The sequence below is a fragment of the Peromyscus eremicus genome, chromosome 3 (genome assembly GCF_949786415.1).
Source record: "Peromyscus eremicus chromosome 3, PerEre_H2_v1, whole genome shotgun sequence".
Lineage (NCBI taxonomy): Eukaryota > Metazoa > Chordata > Mammalia > Rodentia > Cricetidae > Peromyscus > Peromyscus eremicus.
The window spans coordinates 48,412,988-48,431,990 of NC_081418.1; the positions used below are offsets into that span (position 1 = coordinate 48,412,988).

Below are 19,003 nucleotides of genomic sequence, written 5' to 3' on the forward strand. Positions count from 1 at the left end.
AGGTATACAGACGACAAAGGCCTCGAATGCCTTTTTTTCCCCTTCTCCCCAGTAATATTCTCCTTTGGTTAACAATGTTCAATTTGTACATAAATAGTCATGGGAAAACAGACTTTTCTTCACCTTCTGGGACACTATCAGAAGGAAGGAAGACTAGACATAGGGCTGGACCCTAAAAATCTTACAAACTGATGACGTCATTAGAGAATAAAATACAAAGGCATTTCTTTACAAGGCAGCCTGAAGAAATTGTGCTCACCATCTAAACCACTACAGTTACCTACCATCCAACTTGAACTTCTAACCAATTATACAAAAGCCATCCCTTTTCATTTTATCGTTTGACTCATTCAGCAAACATTTGTTCTTCAGTGCTGGCACCAGTCCTAGGGATGCTGTGATATCTCACAGTGGTAAACTGACTAGCAAAGTTGGAAACTAAACACGACATAATAACAAGAAATCCTAAGGGGAGGACTTCAGAGGAAATCTTGCCAATATTTTAAGGGGTCCAATAGAAAACTGTTACAGTGGAGCAAATGTCAAGAACCTTTGACAGTAACAAGCTAGGTGTGCCAACAAGAGGGCAGGTAAGGCAGGCAGAAGCAGGTTAAGAACCTGGGAGTCAGACTGTTGGGAGCACCACATACCTGACTTATGGGCCAATAGCTCCTAGGCCTCAGACTCCTTTGTTAAATGGTATACCATTTGCAAGCTTTCAGAGGTCTGCAGGTCAACCTTGCCTTGGAGTCATCCACAGAAGACCACTACTTTTAGTTAGCCTCAGTTTTTGATGGGAACTTGATTTAAAAGAGATGGACCTTTGGAAGGTAAAAGCAGGAGGCTTTACTGCATCCTGTCAGCATCTAATGGGCTGGTTCTCAGTTTGAGCTATGTACTCAATAACCTGGTAAATTTTCAAAATATATGAGTATGATTCCAGAGAGTCTGTGTCAGTGAATCTCAATGAAACTTGTGTATAGTAATTGTTCAAAGGTCCCAAGGTGGTTCCAATGTGCTTTGGAGTCTATGACCCAATAGACCACACCCTCCTCTTCAAGTGTTTTAGATAATAGATTTTAGAGCGTGTCTATGAGCCAAAGTACTATATTGCATCCTTCTCTGTTTTGTACCATCACTAACAAAGATAAGCGTAAGAAAGACATGTCATGAAGCATCTCCATCAATTTTAAGAAGAGACACAAAGCTATAAGCATATACTCATAGACCTGGAGTTCACCATGAAAAGCCAGGAGGTGACAGGAAAGGAGATCAACATGTACAGACATCTAAAGAAAACACAGAGTAAAACATTCATTCCCAAAATTACTATGCTTACTTTGAGAAGTAGTTCCTGAAGAAATAGTTCTAATGGAAGGAAAAGGTAAGTATATACCTGACTAGGTTAATCTAAAATTCCTTAATGGGGGAAAAATGGTCACAAGAAGTACAACACAACAGAACGTTGTAAAATCAAGGAGTACAAATGTAGAGATTGGTCATATAGAGAACTTCATGATATAGACTCACAGAAATAAAAAATAAATTCAGAACTGACTTGCATCATGGACATAGATACACAGAAAAATAAGAGCTGAAAATAACGAAGTACATCGATAGTTGAGTTCTTGACACACATCTGTTTCCATTCTTCTCCCCCAGGGAAAGCTCAACAGAGAATTCTTATATTTTGTCACTTCCTTTGCACACCATTATAATCTTGAGCCTATTCCAGGTGTTCTTCTTTCACATGACAGTACTGTTTTCCAGATCACCAGATCATGGCTGAATCCAATGGCCAATGATCAAGCTCCACACTCATCAGCAGCTTCAACACTGATGATCGCTGTCTTCATCCAGAGCTACTTTCTTCTCCTCTGCTGTTTACTTTTCCTAGTCTCTGCTGTTGGATCTTCCTTATGCCCAAATTTTCAACACTAAAGTGTTCTGCAGCCCAACACTCCGATCTTTACATCTTCTGTCTACATTCAGTCCTTAGATTACTGCACTGAGTTTTCTTGAGCACTCATTGAGTAGTTGTTACCTTCCAAATTATTTATTCAGGATGACCCTCTTTGAGCTTCACTCATAAACAATTGCCCACAGCATCTCTCCAGAAGACCTAATAAGCATCTTAAATCCTTACATCTGCAAGAACCGAATTTCCTCCACTGATAGGTTCTTCCTTGTCTTCTCTCTGGATTTTCAGTAAATGGCATTACTGTTCTCCCTACTTAGGCTAAAACTCTGGAGTCCTTCTATAGCTCTCTCTTATTTACAACTAATCTCATTTCATCATGATTTTAAAATGCATCTGAGGTCCAGCTACCACTCACCACTTCTACTGTTACCACCAGCTCTGGCTTAGAATATCTCAACAGCCAACCACAAGTGATATCCCTACTTTCGTCTCCACCCCTCATGGTCTACTTTTCAAAATGCAACATCGGCAGTAGTTGGGGTGAAAGCCTGAGACTTTCTCCTGCCCTATTGCTACCTGTGGCAGCCTAGGGAACCCTATTTGGACACCTTTACTGAGGTGAAGTGGAGGTTTGCTGCAGTAAAGAATTTTAGGGTACACCAATATGAAGCAGAGCTGGAGTGCAGTAAGAGGCTTTTGATAGATTTCAGCACAGAGGTTAACAGAGTAACACTCAGGGGGGAGATAAAACACACCCAAGTGTAGACAGGTTTCTCGGGAGATGCTGGAGTATCAGTATCTGAGCAAGAGCCATAAATATGATTTGACTGGTTTAATTTGGTTTTGGTTTTTTGAGACAGGACCTCGTGTAGCCCAGGTTGTCCTTAAACTTGCTACACAGCCCAAGATGAGCTTCAACCCTTTATCCACCTGCCTCAGTCTCCCAGGTGCTGGGATTACAGGCACGAGTCACCAGGCCTTGTGTAGACACATGGTTTTGGTGGCTCTCAACTTAATCTCAAATAGTTGCTAAGGAATTCGATTCTTCCCTTTTCCCCCTTTGCAATAAATGACATGACAGGGTGAGTCCAGAGGTGCCTTGGATAGGATTGCAATTTAATAAGGCAAACCATGGGTCAATCACAGGGTTACGGAAGAGGATTCTTGTGAGATTTCATAGAAAATCAAAGGCCTGCTACTGAGAAAAGAGAAAGGCCATACTCAAAGGTCATGTTTGCTTAGGCCTTGGTACATGATTTAGTGTAATGTTAACGTCTGTATTTGTAGCATCTTCATATTAACAGAACGTTGTTTCTATGTCAGCAACCTTCAGAGCAAACATTAACTGTGCTGGAATTCTTGACTCTCAGCTGGAGAGAGACAACAACCACATTCCTGGGCAAGGGGCTACTTTTCCTTCCCATCATGTCTCCTTAATTTCCCCTTCCTACCTAGCTTCAAAACAGAAATCTGATCAAGTGGCTGTTCTGCTTATCAGCTACTCATGCTGGTGGAAGGATGTTAAGTCTTCCCTTGCATAGCCCTTGGGTGGTTTTCTGTGTTCTTCTCCTATCCATAGTCTCTCAGTTCCTGTTCTTCTCACCTCCTTTCCTTCTATGCTTTCATTCAGTGGTTGACTTACAGGCACCCTGTTCTCCTTGCTGCTTCTCAAGCAGAGTGAAAGGTCTCAAATCAAGTCCACTGAATTTAGTGCCCCTTTGCTTAAGCCTTGCATGTACCTGAGGCCAGTATTGGGTGCCCCTCACTTCATCCAGGTTTAATGGTTCACTATGCATTTTTTTTTCTTTATCCAAAATCCTTACCCCTCTCTGGACTAATTTATATGGCTAATTTCTATCTGTAGTTTAGTCACCAAATCAAGAGTTATTTCCTCAAAAAGTCCCTAATGCCCCATAATCCAAGTCAAGTTGCTTTGCTAGTTTCTGTCATAAAATCATGTTTCTTTCCCATTATCTACCTCAACTGGCACTTATGCATATATTGGCATAATTATTTGATTAACATTTCCTTTCATACTAGATTCTAAGAGCCACAAAAACATTAAATTTACAACTAATTTATTGCATGATCATCATAAAATCTCAATAAATTTTAAGAAATAGAAAACCTAAAAGTCATTGAATAAATTAGTAAATACATATCTTTGTCATGTCTAACTGCTAGCGGCAGAAAGGAAAAATTACTGTTATTTTATGTCCGCTAGTTTGACATCATAAACTACAACACATGGAAGACCAACAGAGTTGAGACATGCAAAAAATGATGACACACACTTTCACCTACACTACATGCTCCCGCTCTCTCCTTTCTCCTTGTATATCTATCTTGTATGCATGATGATACTCCAGAAGTGTGAGTTTAACAGCTTTCGATGACTTATACAGTTTGCCTACTGAATTCTCCAACCTCAATATAGTCTTAGAGATTCTTAAGTCACAACTAACGTTAGAAGTAGGAGTAGTCCTGAGGACTCCTGAATTCTGCATAAAGGATACCTGGGTGGTGTCAGCATTAGGAGGGACTAAACAGATGACTGACTTTGGCTTGCTTTGGACATTTCTCCTGACTCCTTTTCTACCTGTGAGCTAATCACATGAGCTCTGTTATAAAGTAGATAGGCTACTAACATATGATTTAGGACCCTCTCATTTCCCTAAACCCCAGGTCATTTATCAGTAAAATTATAAAAATAACTGTTCCTCTATCCCAGAATCACTGTGAAATTTCAGTGCAAAAATGAAAATATGTCAATAATTGTACTTGATAAGGAGTCAGTAGGTGTTTGATTTCTTATCTTTTTTTAAAATCATGTTGCTATCTCTTTCTGACTTTCCTTCTTCTCCCGACTCCATATACCCTGGCATTTTTCAAATTCTTCTCCTTGGTCATTGTGACCATTTTGCTCTTCTTCTTGAACATATAACTAGATCTGATTTCCCAACTTTCCTTGCAGTTAGGAGTGGCCACGAAACCAAGTTCTAAGCAAAAGAACAGGAGCAAAGGTTCCAGGAAGGGTCCATCAGATCAACCAGAAGCAACTCATCCTTGATTCTGCCCCAGAGACTTATTGGGGTGATCAGCCTTGGGGGTGATTTTGGAAACCTCCTGATGAGATGTCAGCAGAACAGTCAGTGTCTATCCTTGAATAACCGTCAAAAGAGTCTAGTTCCCCTCCAACCACCCACACTAGTCCTGGTCTACGGCATAGGTGAGAGAAAAACAACTTCTCTGTTGCCACATTACACAGTCGAGTCTCTTATTCCAGCAGCCTACTTTGTCCCCAAGGAGTGCAGACTTTCCTCTCAGTTCTTACTTTTGTCTAAGTTTCTTTTTATGTCTAAGTCTGTCCCCGAGTTCCTTAGTATACACTAGACAGCAAATCTAATCAAGTCCCAGTTTCTTCTTTGAACTCTGGCATCTGCTCTGACTAATTTTCCATTGTTGTACATTCAGTTCCCTTAAAACACACCTATGATTGTGCCCCTCCATGGCTCCAAATACTTACCTGATTCTGTTGCACATGAAATGAAGTCCACTTCAGCCTGGCACTCTAGACCTTCCATCAGGCCTGCCAACCAATCTATCCTTATCTTATTTTCCTCCCTTACTTCTGCTCTTTAATCATATCTTATTTCTGGTGCCACGCTTTATTGATTATCCTTCCCACCTGGGAACATCTTTCTTGATTCTTGTCTACAAATCTACTTTGAAATGACATCTCAAATAATATGCATCTCAAAAACTGTCCATTTCTAGAAAACAGAAAAATAACCACCCTATTTCTAAGCGATGCCATTTTTTTCTAGTCTTTGGAATGTGGAGACAAATCCCCTTGGATGGACACAGACACACACATATGTACTCACTCACACCTACACTCATCTGTGATCCTTGCATGCATATTTACACAATAGATGTAGTTACTTATGACCCTCAATATATGTATGTATACATATATATGTATGTATACATACATACACACACATACACAAGTAGATATTACTAATTGCCAAAGTTAAGCAAAAACCCCAGTAATGGTTATAGATTTTTAAAAAAAGATAAAGATAGGGGAGTGATACAGATTGAATAACATGTTTAACAAGTGTGCCAGCAGGAGCCAGGCATACAGATACACATACGCAATTTCAACACCCAAGAATCAGAGACAGGAGAACTGCTAAAAGTTCAAGGCAGGTCTGGGATACCTAATAAGTTTCAGGTCAGTCTATGATACAGAGACCCTGACTCAAAAAGGGAGCCAAAGAAGTAGTATATATGCACCAGAAGCAAATAACCCAGAGAAACAAAGACATGCGATTAGAAAACAGTTTTTTAAATAACTGGAGTTATAAGTGATATCTCTCTTACAAATATCCATGCAAAATTTTAAAAAAATTAAATGTGCATTGCCTGAAAACCTACAAGTTAGTAATAAGTGACAAATTGCCTTGGACGGTTTCCACAGGAGCTGTGAGGAAGACGGCTGCTGAACACTTGGAGTGTGGTCAGCACTGATTGAGCTGTGCCAGCGACACTAAGGCACAGTTTAGAGACTGAGTATGAAAAAAGAGTGCTAATGTCCTCATAGAGTCGCCATCTGTTACTTCAATATTGAATGAGAGCATCTGGGGACAATCAGGTGAAACAAAACATGGTACTAAAACTGGGTTTCCCTATTTGTTCATGTTGTTTTAATGTGAATCCCTAAATAACTTATATTAAATCTAGGGCTCACATCTGTTTCCACTAAAGAGCGTTAAACAATCACTTCCCTAGCATCAGAATATTTGGACCAAGACACTTACTTACTGCAGACCCATGGAGCTAAGGAGTCTGTGAGCCCTCCGGGACACCAACAGATTTTGGTTGTTGATAAAGATTGCCAAATTGACACAGTCTATGATCACCTAGAAGACTACCCTTGGGCTTGTGTGTGAGGGAGTTTCTAAACTGGTTAATCGTGGTGGGAAAACCAATCCAAAGTGTCAGTGCACCATTACATGGACTGGAGTCCCAGACTGAATAAAAAGGAAAAGTGAGCTGAGCACAGAGTTCTCTCTCTGTTTCCTAGTGTAGGCACAGTGTGACCAGCTGCCTCACTGGCTGGCTACCAGCCTTCCCTGCCATGATGGACTGGATTGCTTCTTAAACCACACATTAGAATCAATCCTTCCTCGGTTTGCTTTTGTGAGGAATGTTGTTGCAGTAATGATAAAAGTAGTTAATATAGGACTATATCTTTAATTACCCTGAACTCAAAAAATAAAGAGTGAGAGCCAATCATAGTAGATCAGTCCCGCAATGACATCACGGTTATCCAAGACCAGAGGTATCATCGCACTGATCTCTATGAGGTGTTTTTCTCATTTTCTCACATCCTAAGTTTTTTGAAGTTTGAGTGAAGAGATATGGGAGGCAGGATGGGCTGTGGTGATGATGCCAAACCTGACACACAGCACAGGCTTCCTAGGCTCACACTCAAAACAGGGCTGGCAGGAGAACATATGCAGAAAACACTCACATATGTATGTGCACACACACCCATGTTGGCATACACACAGGCACACATGTGCCCCCAGCTGCTTCCTGGCTTTTCATTCAAAGTTTCTAAAGATAAAGCGACCTAATTTCATAACCTAGTTTAAAGCAACTCCATGTGAAGACTCTGGTTCCCTAGTCTTGTCCCTGAACTGAACTGTGAGGCAATGTACCAACTGTGCTGTCTCTGCCTGCTGGAGAGAAAGCACTTCCTCTCTTAGTCATCAACTAAAGAAAGGGAAAGCTGGTGTGGATGGGGGGAGGGGGTTGCTTTAGTTCCAGCTGAAGTTCTGGTTTCCAGGGAACACAAGGTGGAAGGATGTGGTCCAGCAAAGAAACAAAAGAAACTCAGAACTGAAGATGTTGGGGTTAAGATTGACATGAGCTTTAAGGAAGAGTTTCTGGAGCCTCAGCCCTGTACCTCATCTCCCACACTGGCCTGTGGCTTGCTCCAGGCAGCTTAAGGGGCAAAGCATAATTACAAAACAGTATGGACAGAAAAGAGACCCGCTCCAGTATTACTTAAAAACAGAGGCGAGCTCTAATTGTAAATTGAGTCACCTCTGCAGAGAAAGCATGTGACATTTAAGAAGACACATATTATCTGTGGCGCTGACACACTTCTAAATGGGCTAACTCACTCTAAACTGAGAGCTTGGATTCCAGCCCAGGAGATGAATATTTTTGGTTTCTATTTTGAACATCACTTCCTCCCCATTCTAGTAATTTAGCTTATTTCCTCCCAAACTGGCTTGGCTGACATGTGTCTTAATGGTATCAGAGGGAACAGCCTCTACAAGTTGTCACTAGGAGGGTGAAGACAGCCACTATTAGGAGAGGGAGGACAAGCAAGCCTATCCAGGTGCATGATAATCGGCTACAGTAGGAGGAACCTGAAAGGGGGCATTAAAACAGGTTGTGTTTGTTTCTTCTACAAGTTGGCGTTGGAGTTATGTTTAGCAAGCCTTTCAAGAACTAAAGATTATCTGAGTGCCCATCAGTTTCCAAGGATAAGTTCACTTCTCATTAATGGAGCAGAGGGGTTACAATCAATTCATGCCCTGGCATCAGTAACGGGGCAGCCCTTAGGCTGTCATGGGCTCTCCACTTTGAAGAGAAAACAGGCAGAAGACACTGCCTGGCTCTTTGGGTAGCTGGAGACCTAACAAGCCCTCCAGTAAGTCAAGCAAGAAGCACTAACTTGGTTCTGTTTGCAAGATGGGTCACTATGAGCAGAGGAATGCACACAGGAAATGGGATGATCGAAATGGCATGAGCCTAGGGGAAGGAGGGAGGGAGGCAGAAAGGAAGGGAGGGAGGGACAGAGAGAGGGGGAAGAAAGAAAGAGAGAGGCTACAGAAAACAGCCACCTTCATGCTGGGTTGAGCCCAGTGGCCACTGCTAGGATACTGGGGCACCTACCTGAAGGCTGTCTTGAACACTTCCACATGCCATCACTAAGGGGTGACATGCATGGGAGGAAAGCCTGTGTACAGGGAGCAAGAGCAAATACTGGCAAAGTTATCAAAGAAGTGGGACTGTCATCAGTCACAGTAAACCACAAGAGAGAAGAGTTTTGAGGAGTGAGTTCCAGTGGTGTGTGGGGAGTGAGTTCCAGGTGGTGTGGGGACTGAGTTCCAGTGGTGTGGGGACTGAGTTCCAGTGGTGTGGGGACTGAGTTCCAGTGGTGTGGGGGAAATGATTTACAGTGGTGTGGGGAGTGAGTTTCAGTGGTGTGGGGGAGTGAGTTCCAGTGGTGTGGGGGGAGTGAGTTCCAGTGGTGTGGGGCAGTGAGTTCCAGTGGTGTGGGGCAGTGAGTTCCAGTGGTGTGGGGGAGTGAGTTCCAGTGGTGTGGGGGGAGTGAGTTCCAGTGGTGTGGGGGAGTGAGTTCCAGTGGTGTGGGGGAGTGAGTTCCAGTGGTGTGGGGGGAGTGAGTTCCAGTGGTGTGGGGCAATGAGTTCCAGTGGTGTGGGGGGAGTGAGTTCCAGTGGTGTGGGGAGTGAGTTCCAGTGGTGTGGGGGAGTGAGTTCCAGTGGTGTGGGGGAGTGAGTTCCAGTGGTGTGGGGGGAGTGAGTTCCAGTGGTGTGGGGCAATGAGTTCCAGTGGTGTGGGGGGAGTGAGTTCCAGTGGTGTGGGGAGTGAGTTCCAGTGGTGTGGGGGAGTGAGTTCCAGTGGTGTGGGGGAGTGAGTTCCAGTGGTGTGGGGGAATGAGTTCCAGTGGTGTGTGGGGAGGGCTGGAATTTGTGTCACTAAGGAAAGGAAAGAGAAGGGGAAAATGGAATCCCTGAAGGAAATTAAGCTCAGCTACACAAAGCCTGAACACTGTCCCCCACAACTGGCCAGGCCAAGCCATGCTATGCAATACTCCCTGTGCTCACTCAGTCAGCCTCAGGACCCTCACTACCCTTCCCGAAGCCTGTGGCCATTATTCTGAAGGGAAGAACTGTGTTCTCTAGAGGACTCTGACACATATACCAGGTTCAGAGTGGGGTCCTTTCTACAAAAAGTAGGAGCGCAGACCCAGAGATCCCAATTCCAGGTTGACCCTGACCTGGCCTGCCGTGCCAGGTGCACCCTGAACAGCTTCTGTGCTTGTTTTCTCATTGGTGAGCTGATGTGACCACACGGTACAGAGTCAGGGTGTGGGAGGAGTCGCAGCCTCTGAAATGATGCCTAGTCTCCTGAGCTCAAGAGGTAGGAAGCAAAGAATTTCTCCAGGAGAGTCAAGGGGACTGTGAAGAACAAGGGGCTCCCACCAACCCTGCTCCCCATTCTGCTCCCGGAGCCAAGACCCTCAGGGGTGCCACACAGCACTCTATGGAACCAAGGACCTTAACCAAGACAAGTGACCGAGTGCCTGCACTTGTTCCTTCATTTGTTGTTTGTTTGATTATGGTGCTGGAAACCCAACCCAGGGGCTTCTAAATGTCTGTCAAGTGTCCTACCATTGATGTATACCCTGACTTTCTACTACCCATCCCCCATCTCATCTTTTTTTTTTAAAATTCTTCCTATTCTCATGCTTATTTGGGGGACTGTTAAGAAGCTCTAAGCCTCATCAGTCTTCAATAAACAACACTACCAAGTCAGTAAGTCTTATCATTAGCACACGCAGTCCAGTGGCCAGTGGCAGCATGTGTCTTCAGACTGCTTTTCTGCAGGGAACCAAAAGTCAGGGTTGTTGCAGAGTGATGCTCCAGCCTAAAGACCCTTCCAGTGCTTCACGCAAAACAAGGAACGTCCCCAATTCCTCATTTGGTCTCTTGAACAGAAGGGTCAGTTAACACACAGTGTATTTGGCAGAAAGAGGCCAACATTTTAAAACCAGTGTGAGTCATTTAAACTCTCACAGAAAAAATCAGAGGACACTAACTACACCTAGCCCTCTCCTCCTTCCTGAACATTCTGTGCGATTGGGTAATGGTGCGATTGGTACTGGGTACTGGTACTGTGTTATTGGTCACTGCTGGCCACTTCTGTCTGCTGACATCAATAACAGACAAGAGAGATTATCTGTTCCAGAGCCACATCTGAGTCTCCCAGAAGGGAGTGTTCACCTGCCCTAGCTTCCTACTGGACTTTCAGCATACGGCCATCACAGAGTGCCCACGATCACCAGGGAGGGAAAAAGAGGAACCAAAGACCATTCACACACACACACACACACACACACACACACACACACACACACACACACACACCACACACACACACACCCAGCCTGAGCTCCTATTTGTTCAGCCCCTATTGTATATCAGAGCCTCAGAGGCTCCGACCACTACTCAGAAATACTACATGGATGAATACTAACTATAAGGTATACCTCTCCAGGGGGATCAGAAAATAATGCCTGCTAGCCTAATGCTGGTTTAGGCAGGAAACTTACTAAAAGCATTTGTTGATAACTATTCCCAACATCAGCCATGACTCTAGAGGGTCCTTTCTTATACCCCAGTGGTGCTCCCCACCCACTCCCACCCCTGTGAACTCTCCTGGCCCAGACATCACTGTACTATGTCCTCACTGTTGATTTTTTTTCTATCCATGGGTTTTAGCTTTATAAACCACATCTTCATCACCCCCTTGATCCTAAGGAATCCACCCAGAACGCAAAACATTCTGGGGCAGAAAATAATGCCTTAACGCCTAGGAGATTCAACTGTGACTTTAAAAACACATCTATAGGCAGCTGGGTTTAAGCAAGGGTATGGGAACATGTGCTGGAAAAATGACAGCCTTTTCAGTAATGACACTGATTAAAAAAAATAGATGTCCACAAGCAAAGAATGGTGTTAGCTAAAGATGGGTGTCCACAAGTAGAGAATGGTGTTAGCTAAAGATGGGTGTCCACAAGCAGAGAATGGTGTTAGCTAAAGATGGGTGTCCACAAGCAGAGAATGGTGTTAGCTAAAGATGGGTGTCCACAAGCAGAGAATGGTGTTAGCTAAAGATGGGTGTCCACAAGCAGAGAATGGTGTTAGCTAAAGATGGGTGTCCACAAGCAGAGAATGGTGTTAGCTAAAGATGGGTGTCCACAAGCAGAGGATGGTGTTAGCTAAAGATGGGTGTCCACAAGCAGAGGATGGTGTTAGCTAAAGATGGGTGTCCACAAGCAGAGAATGGTGTTAGCTAAAGATGGGTGTCCACAAGTAGAGAATGATGTTAGCTAAAGATGGGTGTCCACAAGCAGAGAATGGTGTTAGCTAAAGATGGGTGTCCACAAGCAGAGAATGGTGTTAGCTAAAGATGGGTGTCCACAAGCAGAGGATGGTGTTAGCTAAAGATGGGTGTCCACAAGCAGAGGATGATGCTGGACAGCTATTTCTTACCAACTTAAACAGACCAGTACTTAAATGTAAGACCCAACGCTGTAAGATGTTAGAAGAAAATGCAAGAGACGTGACTCAGAATACTTCGATGGGATGGATTTTCTAAAGAGGGCCCAAAACAAGAAACAAAGGAAAAATGGGCAAACAAAAAACTGAAACACGTCTACACAGCAAAGACAGCAGGCAACGGAGTTAAAGGACAAACCACAGAGTAGGAGAAAGTATTTCAGACTGCATTCCTGATATGAGAAAATACCCAGAACATTCATATATACACCAAAACTTGAAAAACTCTGTAACCAACAAATACCCCATAAAAATGAGTGGTAGGTCTAAATCAACTTGTCTCAAAAGAAGACATGGAAGTGACTAGCAGATACATTTTTTTATTGGCCATTCAGTTCTTTATTAGACCATCAGGTGTTTTAGAAAGACACAGTATCACAGCTTCACAGAGTTAAACAAATGCAACATAAATAAGCAAAAGTAACACACCTTAAAATAATATTCTACAACAGAGAAAGAACAAAATAAAAAAAATCCTGCATTGTTATAGGGTTTTACATAATGTTGAATGCTTTCTATATTCTTGGAGGAGGTCTGGCTGGCTGTCATGGATTCTCCCATGAAGTCTGGTTACTGCGTTGTAACTAGGCTTTTTTTTTTTTTTTTTTTTTTTTATGCTGAACGCCATTTATTGAAGGAGGGAGGAGGTCAGATATATTTTAAAAGAGTAAACCTCACTAATCATCAGGGAACTACAACTCAAGAAACAGCCCCTCCTTTCCTAAGAGTGGCTCTCATCACATAGGAGTTAACATGTACTGTGGAGGATATTGAGAAAGAGAACCCTTCATGTTGGTGGTGGGAACCATAGCGGGCAGAGCCACACGAGCACAATGGTTGCTCCTCAAAAATGTCAAGAATGGAACCACTGTCTGACCTAGCATTCTCACCCCCAGGGCTGTATCCAAAGGAAATGAAAATCCTTTGATTTGCATGATTAGGAGACACATCTGCCCTGTTCACTGAAACACTATTCACAGCAGTCAGGAAATGGAAGCAACCCTGAGTGTCCATCAACAAAGGAATCCCAGAGCTTGGGAGGGAGGGACAGGTGGATTACTGGGGCTCCCAAGGTGGCCAACAAGCCTAGCCTACCTGAGAAATGACACACAAAGTAGACCTCTGGCCTTCACACTCATGTGCACAAGTACCCCTCCTCCTACAAAAAAATGTGACATGTCTGCATGCTTGTATTTACTGGTAAATGGTGAAAAGAGTTACCGGATGCAAAGAAAATGCCAAACAACCTGAGAACAGACACAAGGTCAGTGGAAGAATAGGAATGCTCTTTTCATATAAGAAATCGAAAACTTAAAGAAGGAATTCGCATCAGAAGTAAAACACAGACTATTATTTTTGTTAAGGTTTGTTACATTTTTTGGAAAGGCTGATTAATAAAGAATCATGAAGCTGTGCTGAGTGGCACATATCTAGAATCCAGCTCTTTGGGAGGTTAGATTAGGAGGCTCAGGAGTTCAAGGTCTGCTTGGGTTACAGAGTGTGTTCTAAGCTAGCCTGGGCTACTAGGAGATACCTTTCTCTCAAAATGAGTAAAAGTAAGGGTTTGGGATATAGTTCAATGAGTGCTTGCCTAGCTCACGGGAGACCCTGGGTTCAATACCCGGTGCTCTAAAGAGAGTTTGAGGCCCTTTCATCTTATATTCTTAAAAGTCTTGTGTGACTACATATGTTACAATGTTATTTAAAAGTAGAAACTGAGGCAGGAAGATTTTGCAATAGCTTCTTTCCCTGGTCCAGCAAACATTCAGATGACTTGGGGCAAGAGAAAATATTCTAACATTATGTTTGTACCGATACTATTTAACTATTGTTCCAAACATTTTAGCTTTAAAAGTAGCAAAAATGAAATGAATGTTTCTCATTCTTCCCCCAGGGGAAGCTGAGGCCAAGTCACACTTGCTACTGGGCAGCGCTTTTTCTATTTGTGAGACTGTGCCATTGGCTTATGGGAGAAGCATCTACCATATCCCCTGACAGTAAGTCCCTCTAAAGGATTTCAACTCTGCCAAGTTGAAAGAGTGTGGAAATAAGATTTGCCCTTACATACACAGGCATCGAAAACAGGCATGCCTTTAAGTCTTAGTTCAAATTAAAAACCCATTTAGGGCAACGTGAAAATCGGAGCTTACTTTTTATAGCCCGTGACCTTTGCTAAGGGTGTTATTTTTAAATTCAATAAAATGTCATATTATCTGTCAGAAAAAAAAAATGTGGTGCCTCTGCCGAGTGGAAGATTATTTATCTGTACAGAAAAAAAGAACCTGTCATTGGCAACATGAATGGAATTGGAGGCTTTGGGGTTTCGTGAAATAAGCGAGGCACAGGAAGTCGAGCACCATGCCACCGAGCACTGAGCCATCTCACTTACATATAAATTATCACAAAGTGTATTGTATACTAAGAGCAAGATGGTGGTTACCAGAGGCTGGGAGAGGTAATGGTGAGATAATCAAGGGAAAGGTTCTTCAACAGATAGTAAGTCACAGATACCATTTCACAGTACAGTGACCGTAAACAGTGGTAGTGTAGTGCACTTTTCTTGCAGAAGGCTAGAAAAGGGGATTTAGAATGTTTGCAGTACAAATAACTGATAAATGCCTGAGTAGACATACTTTGCACTGATTTAAACATTACACATTGTGCCCATGTGTCAAAACACCACATGGCACACCATAAATACATATGATTTTATGTTTTAGTTGGTTAAAAACAATAAACACTCCCCTCCTTTCTCCCATGACTTTCTCCCCTAGGCAGACAAGGACGTGGATGAGACAGCAGGGAGGAACTGAAGAGCAGCCCTGCACATGGCTTCAGGTGGGGACAATGGCTTTCAGCCCCCAGCTAGTGAGCTCATGAACGTGACCACTGAAGATGTGTTCTCACTTACAGAATCCTGAGGGTGAGTTGAGAAAAACACAGCATGCAACGGAAATGAACTTGAGATAAAAAGCAAAAATCAAACAAACAAACAAATGGCAGACACCTACGCTCCAGTCCAGAGTCGCTCTGGGCTCCTTTGCTGGACCGTTCGCCACAGGAAGGCCAAGAGGATGTGCAGGAGCCAGGTGCTGGAGGCCTGTCCGGGAGATGGCTTTCCTGTAGCAAAAGAATAAATATATAAATAAATGCATACATATATATATATGAACACAAACATGAGAGTCTTGTACAGAGCTCATAGCTCCTTGTAGGGTAGAAACTGTACCCGAGTGACCAGAGTGAGTCTCCAACATCTGATATCCCTTACAACTGTGCTGAGATACACCTCTGCTAGGATAGAGAGGGATAAATCTCTCCAAATCAGGACACTTGAGGTAGCCACTTTGTAATAGGGATATAGGGACAGAATCTGAAAGCTCAGCTTCTTTTCAGGGTAGAGGGCAAGAGTGGAGCCTCTCCACTTACAGAAATGGACATGGTGTTGGATACTTGCGATACTTGGAAAGTAATTCAAGTTTCCAGAGACGACATGTAAGCAAAGCCCCCTCCTGCAACCCAACTTCCCAGAGCAGCACAGTTCATGCTGGTTACCAATGGAAGTCTGCTCTTCCTCCCTTCTCCTGAGAGCATCCTCCTTCTCCATGCAGAGGACCACTGTCCACTGAGCTGAAAGCTCCCAATGTGAAAAGACTGATTTGCATCTGCCAAGGAACAGCCTACATTCCTTCAGCACCCCTCAACACAAGCAAGAAGACCCACAGCAAGAGAAGCAGAGGGAAGCAAGGAGGGTAAGAGCTACTGTGAGTGCCTCCCCACCCCCGCTCCGTGAGAGTCTCTGAGGGAAAAGGTGCTTACACCAGAAAGATGAAGGACTAGGAGCAGAAGTGGGGAGATGTGTTACACCCTAAAGGGCAGATGGCCTCTCTGCATGTTCACTGACCTATCCAGACTCCACCCAGGCATGGAATTGGTGAGGTTAGGCAAGAACAGTAGTTCTCCACACCCAAAGGTGGACATGTGCCACCACTGGTTTCTGTGTATGTCACAGAGCTCAGCAGGTGTCTGGCTCTCTGAGTTTCTTTTAGAGTCTCTTGGAGTCCTAACCAGGAAGTTCCAGAAACAGGTCTTCAGTAGCTGGAAATTATCACAACAAGCTTGCTGGCAATTTTCCAATGCTCCAGCAGTATGCAGGCAACACGTTTGATGTATATAATCCCCCAGACTCATCATAAGGGTGGAAGCCTTAAAGGAAGACAGGTAATTAACAACATCAGTTTTGGCTCCTCACACCAAAGGGTGTTCCACAGCCTCCAGCCATATTCTTATGAAAGAAACGGTGGCTAGGTATGGTGATATGGGCCTGGAATCCAGCATAGCTAAGGACACAGGAGCAGGAGGTTCTGAAGAGAGGAAGTTCAAGGCTATCCTGGGATGCATAGCAAGACCCTGACTTGGAAAGTAAAAGGTAAGTAGACATTCCAAGGTGCTAAGATAGTCTACTAAGATAACAGAAGAAACAAAGGGGTGAGCCTGGATGATGGAGGGATAGAGAATCTTCTAGGGCAATCCTTTGCTCACAAAGGTTTTCCTCCCACATTGAGGGACCTTCTCTGGCATGATTCTTGGAGTTTTTTCTCTAGATTCAAAGGCCTCCCCACCAATGCTAAACCAGTTTTCACTGTTAATAAAAAGGTATTTTTGTGGCTTCAGAAACTACAGGTTCTGCCTTCAGGTCTTCAAGAATCTCCACAACCTAAAGTTAAATGTTTAAAAACCACAGCTAGAGGCTGGGACAGGAGGGTTATAATTTCAAAGCCTGCCTGGGCTACATAGCAAGTGTGAGGGTAGCCTGGGCTACATAGCAAGTGTGAGGGTAGCCTGGGCAACTTAGCAAGACTTAAGATATAACTCCATGTGAAAGGCCCTGGTTGAAATATTTGGGGGGGGGGCAAGGAGGAGGGAGAGAGAGAGGGAAGGGAGCAAGGGAGGAAGGGAAGGAAGGAGAGAGGGAAAAAAGGGAAAAACAACCTTGGGTCTAGACTTGATCCTCAGACACACACACACACACACACACACACACACACACACACACACACACCTAATACACAAGCACGATGCCTTGGGATGGCTGAAGAACTCTTAAATTTTAGATAAATGAGAGAAAAACACGTCTTTCAGAATTTCACAAACTATCTCAGAGAGTTATGATCAGGAAATAGAAGAGAGAGGGGAAAGGGGCGGAAGGAGAAAAGGAGATCAAGGAGTTAAGGAGAAGAAGGAGGAAGGGGAAAGAAATAAAATTCCACTGTCAGGTCCTGGCAGAAACCTGAGCAAATGAGTTCAGCTCCTGAGCACCTACAGACTGTGACAGCCAAACTTTCATCACCCTCTAAGACTAAGAACAAACCCATGACCCAGCAGCAAACTACCCAAACTACCAACTCAGGAGGCAAGGCAGCCATACAACACAGAACATCACTGCGCCTTGAAAGATCAACATGGTATTTCACTGGGACTCTGGTCAAAGCATACCCTTTTCTAGCCTGTGCACAGAAGCAATGAAGTCTTTTTATTACTTCTCATTTATTCCTCATTATGGACCAAATGTAAAGTTGAATTTGTAACATTAACAGAAGAAAGCGGTATATGAAAATGAGGCATCGAGAGCACCTACCAGTCTGTGACCAAAAGCACATCATAGAAACGTAGATATATGAAACACAGAATAGAAAAATCGTAATTAGGAAATACTGGGGCCTGGGAAGGTGCTTCTGATTTCAGCTTTCTACTCTTCTAAATGGCAGAAAACCATTTTTTTTTCTAGCAGTTCATATATGTAAAGACATTTTCCTTCAAAGAGTACAGGATTCTCATTATATCTGAGACCTCAACTAAAATCAGTGTTAGTTTTCTATACATCCATCATGATAGTGGAAGATGACATGAGATTCTAGCACAACCTGCTGTGTGGATGGAAGGGGTGAGGTCAGTTGTTTTATGTGACAATTTGCTCCAATAAAACAATAAATGGGAGTTCAACATTTTGTTCTTTCTTCCTGCTCAGAATCCTCCCAAATGCACAGACTGCAAAGCGTGAAATGCCAACAATTCTATTAACTTCACAACATCACTTTGTGGGGAGCGAATATTCTCACAAGAGCATGTCTGAAAAGAACTGTGATATTAACTGTGAAATAAATATGAAAAGAAAATACTTCATAATATGGTTCCCAGAGCATAAAGTCACAGTTAATGTCAATTACCTGACATGAAAGACCACTAACACATTTCAAGTACAAAAGCCATCTTACATCTTAAATAGCATTCTATTATTCTCTTTCCTTCACTCAGTAAGACTATAAACTCCTAAAGGACAGGGCTCCATTCATCCACTAATCCTGTTACGTCTAGCCCAGGGGTAGACTCTGCAAATATTCAATAAATGCTTTCTGAATTAATGAATGAACTTGACCAAAAAGCTAAGCAAAACAGCTTGCTGATTAGATCAGGGCTTGAGAAATCCAATTAGGATGATTTGAATAATGACCCAGGCTTTACCTCAGAGACGCTCTTTGCTGAGAGGGTCCGAAGTCCTTCAAAGCAACTCTTTAAAAATAAATGCAGCTGGCCATGGTGGCACGTGCCAGGATTTCAATCCCAGCAC

General features: G+C 43.3%; 1 protein-coding gene across 1 annotated transcript in view; it reads right to left on the reverse strand.

Annotated features, from left to right (window-relative positions):
- Positions 1 to 19,003, reverse strand: part of Dgki (diacylglycerol kinase iota) — a 391,316-nt gene that overhangs the window by 266,915 nt on the left and 105,398 nt on the right. Inside the window, exon 2 of the mRNA XM_059257016.1 lies at positions 15,387 to 15,495. Coding sequence (XP_059112999.1) covers positions 15,387 to 15,495 — 109 coding nt within the window. The remainder of the gene's footprint in view (positions 1 to 15,386; positions 15,496 to 19,003) is intronic.